The 9,757-nt window shown below is 28.8% G+C and overlaps 3 protein-coding genes and 1 long non-coding RNA gene across 11 annotated transcripts in view; 2 read left to right on the plus strand and 2 right to left on the minus strand.

Moving 5' to 3' along the window:
* Window positions 1–2,944, plus strand: part of LOC143148643 (alpha-tubulin N-acetyltransferase) — a 23,912-nt gene extending 20,968 nt beyond the window's left edge. For both annotated transcript variants that reach the window (XM_076315187.1, XM_076315186.1), the window contains one exon: window positions 1,624–2,944. In XM_076315187.1, coding sequence (XP_076171302.1) covers window positions 1,624–1,906 — 283 coding nt within the window. In that variant the 3' untranslated portion in view covers window positions 1,907–2,944. The remainder of the gene's footprint in view (window positions 1–1,623) is intronic.
* On the minus strand, window positions 2,933–5,303 carry LOC143148646 (polyisoprenoid diphosphate/phosphate phosphohydrolase PLPP6-like). The gene is made up of 4 exons (XM_076315190.1): window positions 4,837–5,303; window positions 4,250–4,381; window positions 3,817–3,916; window positions 2,933–3,671 (listed from the first exon to the last, which is right to left on the minus strand). The coding sequence occupies exons 1-4, from the start codon at window positions 4,843–4,845 to the stop codon at window positions 3,277–3,279; spliced, it is 636 nt and encodes a 211-aa protein (XP_076171305.1). The 5' UTR covers window positions 4,846–5,303; the 3' UTR covers window positions 2,933–3,276.
* On the plus strand, window positions 5,160–8,263 carry LOC143148648 (uncharacterized). Of its 5 annotated transcripts, XR_012992556.1 has the most exons (7): window positions 5,160–5,373; window positions 5,441–5,540; window positions 5,624–6,154; window positions 6,258–6,420; window positions 6,715–6,802; window positions 6,920–6,956; window positions 7,044–8,262. It is a non-coding gene; the product is annotated as an uncharacterized LOC143148648 (long non-coding RNA). The 5 variants fall into 5 exon arrangements; XR_012992555.1 differs by having other exon boundaries at window positions 6,920–8,263; XR_012992553.1 differs by having other exon boundaries at window positions 6,715–6,956.
* Window positions 7,510–9,757, minus strand: part of LOC143148647 (polyisoprenoid diphosphate/phosphate phosphohydrolase PLPP6-like) — a 37,680-nt gene continuing 35,432 nt past the window's right edge. For 2 of the 3 annotated variants that reach the window (XM_076315192.1, XM_076315193.1), the window contains exons 2-4: window positions 8,651–8,782; window positions 8,206–8,305; window positions 7,510–8,060 (exon numbers count right to left, since the gene is read on the minus strand). In XM_076315192.1, the coding sequence (XP_076171307.1) occupies window positions 7,678–8,060; window positions 8,206–8,305; window positions 8,651–8,782 (615 nt within the window). In that variant the 3' untranslated portion in view covers window positions 7,510–7,677. Of the gene's footprint in view, window positions 8,061–8,205; window positions 8,306–8,650; window positions 8,783–9,249; window positions 9,717–9,757 lie in introns of those variants that run through there. The other variant, XM_076315191.1, reaches the window with a different exon arrangement.

Raw genomic sequence — 9,757 nt, forward strand, 5'->3', positions numbered from 1 at the left:
TAATCCTTCGATGACCAGATAAGTCGTCTTAGGCAAATAATTTTTTAAAAAATATCGATGCTCCGTAGATAACTTGATTGTACAATAGTCAATGGGAACGCTTAATCGATAGTATTAAAAATTTAACTCGATAGCGAGATAATTATTCATTGAGATTTTATAACAACTCATCTGGTCGCTAAAGGGTTAAGAGAAAAACGAATAACACGGTAATACGTGGCAAAAGCGGCTTTCACTATTTTTACACTGAATGTGTACACGCTACCTCTTGCCAACGCACGTTTAAACGCGCGTTGAATATTTCCTGAATTTTCCCTTCGTTTAATTTCTCGAATTTTATTCAAGTTTGTTCAAATTGAACAACATAACTTTAAATTGTTAAAGAATAATAATTTAAGAATTTATTTTATATTACAAGCTAGGATCTCGACGTTAAACCTTTTTATTTAAATATTTATTTAGCCACCTAGCTATAGGAAAATGAATTTACGTCTTTCACTGTATTAAGATTCTGTATTGTATAGAATTCGGTTGTGGAGTGATACTGACCGTGGATTTGATGGTTGACAAATTGTAAATAAGAAATGAAGATTCATTTGTAGCATTTATTTTAAGTAAAAGTATTGTAAACGTTAAATGTAGAAATTTATAGAAATGATTTAGATAATTAAATGTGACATAATGAATTTACATCTACTATGACAAACTCATAGCATATATAGAAAATACAAATATTATTTAATCGTTTCGTTTCAGCAATACTTTTTTAACGCACAGATACTTGGTTCATTACAATCGTATTTTTCATTAAATTAATTTGCGCATGTATGTGTGTATGTACAGTGTATTTATTTATTGTGATTTATATACTATTATTTTAAACTATCACTTGCACCAATGCATATTATTAAAAGAGTTTCATTGAATGTTCAGCATGGATTTACATTTATTCCCTTTTCATTGACAGATATTAAGCGATTCCACTCCTATGAAAACACAAGTTCAATATCCCCAAAATCCTCTGCACAATGGCAACATGTTCCTTTCACTCTTATTTGCAGAGTAAGTAATTTCTTGTGCATCACTTGCAAAAGCTGTGAACCCTGCATATCCATTACAATTTTACAACATACTAGATTATTTTACCTCATAATTGTAAAGATATAAAATAAAAATCAAATTTAAAAAACCTAAATAATTACAATTTTAAACGATTTATCATTTACTTATATCATCCACATTTTGAACAAAAACTGGAGAATACTTTTCCCATAATAATTTCTTTGATTAATAATATCACATTTTTCTTATTTCAATTCTTTTAGGCCAATGCAAAAGTTTTGTCTGGTTTCGCTTTTCTCATTTTACTGATACAATATCAGAAAACTCTAAATATTCTAGTATGTGTGCATATACGCGTATTAAAAATAATAAGAAATGTACGAACAAAACATTCACACTCATACAACAAAATCTAATTATGTTACAGTTATTAGGACTTCAGAGAATCACAGTGATTTAACAGTACAAAATTGTGCGTGACAAGAAATTATGATCGTGAAATGCATGTCATCATTTTCTATCACATTTTCACTACAATTTCATGGGAAGTTATTTTTTCAGTGAAAGATCCAGGACATCTGCTGCAATACAATTGAAACCGGACCGACCACGCTCATTAAGTCTTTACTCTGAAGAGGAACAGAAACAACGCACCAGTGAACTGTCCACGGTACCGACACCTGCTTTACCCGATCATCAACCCACTCCCCTCACTACTATTTTACGGGAAACAGAGAAAATTGAAAAGAACATGAAACCGTCACCCTCGTGTAGTCAAGAAGTAGCTGGCACCAATCAACACACTCGATTGGACCTCAAATTTTACCATTCTCCTTTATGGTAATGCAACCGAACAATTGAAAAATTAATATTTCTATAAATAGAATTATTTTTTCCATTATCTTTCTTGACGAAATTATGTTGAAAAATTTTACTGCTTGCATACGTGACAAGGTCGTAAAATTTAATCTCTCGTAATAAACTACTTATAGGAAAGTAATTAATTTGATGGTAACTGAATGTTTATCAAAAGAATTATTATAAAAATTGAAGTGTTTCTTACAATGCAATTTATTTTAACCAATGCATAAAGAGTGCATACCTGTTGACAAAAGTAATTCTTCCTTACTTTACAATCAATGTGACCAGTTCACACATTATCATTAATCTTTATTAAGTTATGTATTGTGAAACTGCATCATAAACTAGAAAATGTAAAGTGAGACCTAGAAACTATTTAATATCAGCTCACATTTAATATCAGTAATTAAAATTTGAAAATTATTTCTTGGGTACTTAATTACTTTTTATATCATTTTAAACGATGCTTTAATTATAGAGTAATTTCTAAAGGTTTAATTTACTTGTCTCAAATATGATCATAAGAAAGATATTTATATTAGCATAAACATCTCAAGGATGTATTTCAATTATTTGGACTAGTTATAATGTTCAAAATGGGTAGAAATTTTTCATAAAAGAATGAATTGGAAGCGTAGTACACGACTGACATTAATCGTGTAGGATCCATATGTAAACTGGCTTGTAATTTTATACATATACAAAACGTACAAAACGTTTTTCATATACCGCAAATGTAGTCATATATAAGTTCATTATATAAATGAACTTATCATTCCTTCTTTTTATAATAGTAAACTATAATTAGATTTATTATTCAGTTTCAATCTTGTCGCGTTCGATATTTCATTAGAGCAAAAGAAAATCAGTCATACCTTGAAAATTTTGTACGTTCTATTCCCAAATTCATAGAAATCTATGAATTTAAGATGACAGAATACTACCTAAATATAAAAATTGCGTCGTTGTTGTCGAACAAATTATATTATGTGACAAGAGAATAAATAGATAGTGTATAAAATATTGTTATTTATTCAACACATTGAGCCAAATTATCAGATATAAACTTTCCCATAGATTCCTAATCAAGATTTATGTACTTTATTTTTACCCCTAAATACTTGCCTACAGTTTATTAAAAACTTTCATAAAATAGATAAGATATATTCAAACTCACAATATTTTTTATTTATATGACTTAGATTAATACATTCACGATTGCGCAGTTCACCAATGAAAAAATTAATGCACTCCCGACAGCGTGATTCACCGACGAATCTGACTGTATGCATTAGACACTGTCGACCTGATGATTTTTCATAAATCAGGTTGCAATTTGTCTACAATTAACACCTAGACCTCAAATTCTGCATCACCTTCTCTTTCATTAGTTACCCAAGATACAAAACTGAGACAAGTTTCAGGTTTTAAATATAAAAGACTAATAAGAACACCTTCAGCATATCCTACAAATAAGCCTACAATAATATCGAGAATATGATGTCTTCTCATTAAAAGCCTAGATAAAGCTACGGCAACAACCCATACAAATAATGGAATAAGGCAAATGTCAGATATAGGCCACAGATATTTAAAGAAATAGAATACAAGCATTGCCCGAGAACCATGACCTGATGGAAATGAATATTTGTCAGGTCCTATTACAAAAGGATCTGGCTGAGATGGAGGCCGTCTTCGTCGCGTGATTGCTTTCAACACAGCAATAACAAGAATGTCCAACAGCAGGCCTAAAAATCTAATGTTACTACAAAAACTTTTTAGCAAAAATAGCATGCTTAGTTTTACTAATCTTATACCCTAATTACTACCTATAAATATCTGTTCAATTAATGGGTAGAAAAGTCATATTTATTATTCAGATACTGTGCTTACCTATTAATAAATTGACTTGTATTTGATAAAGTTTTCTATTATTCAAAATCCAAATAGATGCCAGTAATGAACAAATCCAAAATATGCCATGGCACGATATCTATACACGTAAAGGAAATTATATACACTGAAGAAATGAAAGTAATGAAGTCACATTTACAAATATGAGAGAAAATTTTCTGTACGATATTTGTATTGAAATGTGAGATATTATTTATACTTACTACGTTGTATTTAAAGTATGTGTAAGATTTATAAGAAGTATTACAAACACTAAGTAATACAACTAAAATAAAATAAAATATGGAAATTTATATACACAAGTATCCACCAGAAAAATTTATTATTTATCATTATTAAGTGATTTTTAAAATGATTCTTAAAAAAAAAACCATTTTCTAATTAATAACAAGAAATACATTTCTAAACATACCTCCAATGCTGTATAATGCATTTTTAATTGTTTCGTAGGCATAAACTTCTCGGCGTATCTCACAACATTTTCTGTTAATTTAATATCAAAAAGCAATATCTTTTTTATAATTGATGGAATTTCCCTTTTACCCTGTTAAATATAAAATACATTTTTCCAATGAAATTATTTATTATATACAATTTAACACAATAAGGTAATTATAAACTTAAAAGAATTCAAAACTGAATTAAATTTATTTTAAATTTATATCATTCACTTTCAAAATAAAATGTACTATTGAAAATTAATTACTGAACTATGAAAAATGTGTGCTTTGTCTATTTCTTCATAATTCTAATAGTAGGCATTACTGCTAAGAAAATAAAACGAATTTATTTGATTATTGGAAAATAATATTGTCATAATTTTAAATCAACTGTCAAAATCATTCTTAAAGTAATTTTTATTAAAATTTTTAAGGTAATTTATTTCAAAATCATGTAATATAAAATTTTTTGTAAGAAATAGGGTCACAGATATTTGCATAAGAGATATGAATTATCAGTAATATTGTGATTTCTATATATAAATTATTAAGAATATACCTTAGACATGTTGCTTTATAAATAATACACTGGTACAATGTTTTATATGTAGTTATTAGCCAAGTATATGATACAATTGACATGAATTATGCGTTCGATGAATTACTATATAATTATCAATATTTGTGCAATTTAGTGTCAACATATGTGAACGTTACCAGTCGGTCTAAATTCCATTTTAAGTTAAAATGTTTTTACTCGTAGAGGACGACACTATATAACGTCGAAAATGTAGATTTCTTCATTCTACTGTTTGAGAACTGTTTATGTGACATTACGATTATCTACTAAACACTGTCTAGAGAATTACTTGGGCTTTTAAATACGTGATGTCGCTTCAAGAAATGTGTCGCTTAGATTGTATTGTGACAGTATTGCAAATTGCAGGAAACGCTTCGAATAGTTTTAATTACCACTTTTGGGATATGGCTGCAATTTGTAACGTAATCGATTATAAATATATAGGAATAAAAATAATTCCTAACAAAAACTACAAAAAAATCAATTTGAAAGGAGGAAAGTACGCCGAGTTAGGAGGTAAAATAGAAAAGAATTTGTTTTCTTTTAACATTTGTTGGGTAATGTAAACTTTATATACTTCTAGGATATTCCATGCCTTCATTCCCCGAATTATTAAATAAGAAGACAATGAATTCTACAGCACCTTCCAATGGCTGTATCTGATTTTTCCTTATCTCAGATTGGTAAGAATAAAAGGTTTCACGTTAGTTTCTCTGGAAAATATAACTCTACGATTTTTAATGCATTTATTGGTTTACTAATCTAGATTTTTCAAAAGATGTATTAATGAATTAACAATCAATAGATCCTATTCATCTATCACTGAATAGAGATGCTGAATGCAAAGATACACAGTTAAAACTTCTTTATGAAAAGGAATTAAAATGAAAATAATGAATAACAAAATGCAATTCTTAGGTGTTCTTAAGTATTTCGACTCACTTAGCCATTCACAAATGCACCTAAGCATCATTAGCCGTGCACTGCTTCTATCTACATCTAACAATGACAAGTCTTAAATGGTTGGACCGCAACCATGAATTATCATCGAGTAATGTTACAACTTTGCTTCAATTTTGAGTAAAATCAGAAAGGCGTCGCGCGTGATCACGATCTAAACTGCTATCATGAAAGCACTTCACAAAACAAGACTGTTAATGTCTACCCCAAACCCAGAGAAGATTACGCAAACCATGGAATTTTGCAAACAATGGCGGCTGAATGAAATTCAACGGAGTGCAAAATGATATGGAAAATCGAAAAGAACCACGGTGTCAACGAAATATTACGAAACGAGGTAACGATCGCTGGAAAGATCGCCCGCCTTTATTTTACGTGAATTCATTATTTCGTTATTTTCGTCGAGTCGAAATTCTATATTTTTTTTTTTTTTGTTCTAGCGCATGAGGGACACGCACATATCGTGCGTTAATGGCAGAACACTCGAACGAATGTATAACAATTTTAGAGCTACTAATATTATATGGACTAAACGGTTGATGCAGTTTTTTGATTACTTTGACCAGAATAGTTGAGAGGCCTTGCAACTAGGAATTAAACCAAGTATTAGATATAAAGAAAATACTGTATGGTAGATGTAGCAAAATTATTATTATATATTTCACTGTTAAAATATTGTTGGTATCCCATTCCAGTAGCTAATTCTCTAATTATTTGAAGCATTGTAATAAATAATACTATTAGTAAGCTATTATATTTATAAGGTGTTGAGAAATATGAGCTTAAATTATATATGTGTATATAATATGTTGTAGCCTACATCGAATAAATGAAAAAATATGTTTCAAAAGAAGAGAGTAAGAGAAGTAGTGAAATAAAACGAGTTTTGTTTTTCAGTGTGAACGGTGTTCAGTATCTTCCGTTCGTTGGATGCAATTCGTTCGGCAGGTACAATGCAGCACGATCGCATTGATCCATGGTGAATGTAAGTACACCATAATGTACAGAGTCCTAAAGTAAGTGCCGTCTAATATAACTACTTAACGGTAGATAATCGAATGAAAATGTAACGAGACTTTTATCGTTGTTTTTGTTGATGCAGCTCATCAGAAAATACTAAAACATTTTAATTGTACCAGGTAGATTTAAATATATGTGTGCATATATACCTATTACAGACAATAAGAAGCAATCTACGAAAGTAATAAAATCTAATTATGTTACAGTTATTAGGACTCCAGGGAATCACAGTGATTTACCAGTAGAAAATTGTGCATGACAAGAAATTATAATCATGAAATGCATGTCATCATCTATTGCCAAGTTGTCACCACAATTTCATGGAAAGTTAGTTTTCTCTGTGAAAGATCCAATAGCATCTACTGCAATACAACTTCTGCAACTGCAAACATACTTCTTTATTTTACAATCAATGTAACCAGTTATCATTGATCTCTATTAAGTTATGTATTATGAAACTGCATTGAAAACTAGAAAATGTGTAGTGGAATCTAGAAACTATTTAATATCATGATTCATAACAGTCATGTCTTGAAAATTTTGTACCTTCTATTCTGAAATTCGTAGAAATCTATGAATTTAAGATGACAGAATATTACCTAAGTATAAAACTAGAGTCCTCGTTGTCCTCGAACTAATTACATCATGTGACAAGAGAATAAATGGATAGTATATAAAATATTGTTATTTATTTAACACGTTAAACAAAATAATCAAACATTAACTTTCCTCATACAGTCTTACTCAAAATTTATATATTTGTTTCACTTCTAAACATATGCCCATAGTCAAACTTTCATAAAGTAGATAAGACATTTCAAACTAACAATACCGGATGTATTATGCTTTTTCTACTTGTTTATTAGTTATCCAAGATACAAAACTGAGACACGTTTCAGGCTTTAAATATAAAAAATTCATGAGAAGTCCTTCAGTGTAGCCTACAAGTAAGCCTGCAATAACATCAAGAATATAGTGTCTCCTCTTTAAGAGCCCAGATAAAGCTATAGCAGCAACCCATGCAAATAATGGAACAAGGTATATCTCAGAAACGGGCCACAGATATTTAAAAAAATAGACTATAAGTATTGCCCGAGAAGCATGACCCGATGGAAATGAATATTTGTCGGATCCTATTACAAAAGGATCTGGCTGAGATGAAGGCCGTCTTCGTCGTGCGACTGCTTTCAACAAAGCAATAACAAGAATGTCCAACAGCAGGCCTAAAAATCTAATGTTACTACAAAAACTTTTTAGAAAAAATAGCATGTTTAGTTTTACTAATCTTATACCCTAATTATTACTTATAAATATCTGTTCAATTAAAGGATACAAAAGTCATATTTATTATTCAGATACTGTGCTTACCTATTAATAAATTGACTTGTATTTGATAAAGTCTTTTACTATTCAAAATCCAAATACATGCCAGTAATGAAGAAATCCAAAGTATGCCACGACACGATATCTATACAGGTAAAGGAAATTATATACACTGAAGAAATGAAAGTAATGAAGTCACATTTACAAATATGAGAGAAAATTTTTTGTACAATATTTGTATTGAAATGTGAGATGTAATTTATGCTTACTACATTGTATTTAAAGTATGTAAGATTTATAAGAAGTATTACAAACACTGAGTACTATAACTAAAATATTTTATAACTAAAATAAAATAAAATATGGAAATTTATATACACAAGTACCACCAGAAAAATTTATTATTAATCATTACTAAGTGATTTTTAAAATGATTTTTAAAAAGAAACCATTTTCAAATTAGTAAGAAGAAATATATTTTTTAACATACCTCCAATTCTTTATAATGCATTTTCAATTGTTTCATAGGCATAAATTTCTCAGCAAATCTCACAACATTTTCTGTTAACTTAATGTCAAAAATCAATATATTCTTTATAATTGGTGACATTTTCCTCTTACTCTGTTAAATAAAAAATACATTTTTCTAATGAAATTATTAATTACATACGATTTAACACAATAAGACAATTATAAAATTAAAAGAATTATAAACTGAATCAAATTAATTAAAATTTTGTATAACTTATTTTCAAAATAAAATTTATTATTGAAGATTAATTGCTAAACTATCAAAAATGTGTTTTTGTCTGTTTCTTCAGAATTCTAATAATAGACATTACTACTAAGAAAATAAAACGCATAATTTGTTTGATTAATGGCAAATGATACTGTTATGAGTTTGAAATAACTGTTAAAATTATTCGTTAGTGTTTAATTTTTTTAGTGTAATTTATTTAATAATCAACTAATATAAAATTGTTGGGTTCACAACATTTGCATGCTGGGTATGGATTGTCAGTAGTATTATTTGTAGATTATAATGGTTTATGTTTGTAAATGTAACACATTGAAGTATTGAAAATATACCTCAGTCATGTTGTTTATGAATAATACACTTGTAAAATGTTTTATACGTAATTATTAGTTAGTTGCAGTATATTATCAGTTGTTTCAAATCAATGTTGCTAAAAATAATCCCACGAGGGGAATATTGTGGAACTTAAAATAGTTAATACCATGGTCAGTGTTACCATCTCTACAGATTTTTTATTTTGTTTACAGAGCTATATCTACGGAAATTTATGTAAATATACGAATTGTATAAGTTACTGGATTAGAAGCTATTATTCGCAGTTCTCGTAGATATCAAATTATATAAATGATTATTAATTTAATCTTGAAATCCTACAACAGAGCAGTGTATATTTACGGATTTTTTAAGAGAAATCTATGGAATTTTGTGTTCGTGTTACGCATTTTTATAATTTCAAGATGGCAACACTGATCATAGCTAATACTGTAGCGAAATGGTGGTGAGCAGTTTTGTGTGGCATTTTCTTTCAATGATATGAATGTAAATTTTTATATTGGTTAA

The sequence above is a fragment of the Ptiloglossa arizonensis genome, chromosome 6 (genome assembly GCF_051014685.1).
Source record: "Ptiloglossa arizonensis isolate GNS036 chromosome 6, iyPtiAriz1_principal, whole genome shotgun sequence".
Taxonomy (NCBI): Eukaryota; Metazoa; Arthropoda; class Insecta; order Hymenoptera; family Colletidae; genus Ptiloglossa; species Ptiloglossa arizonensis.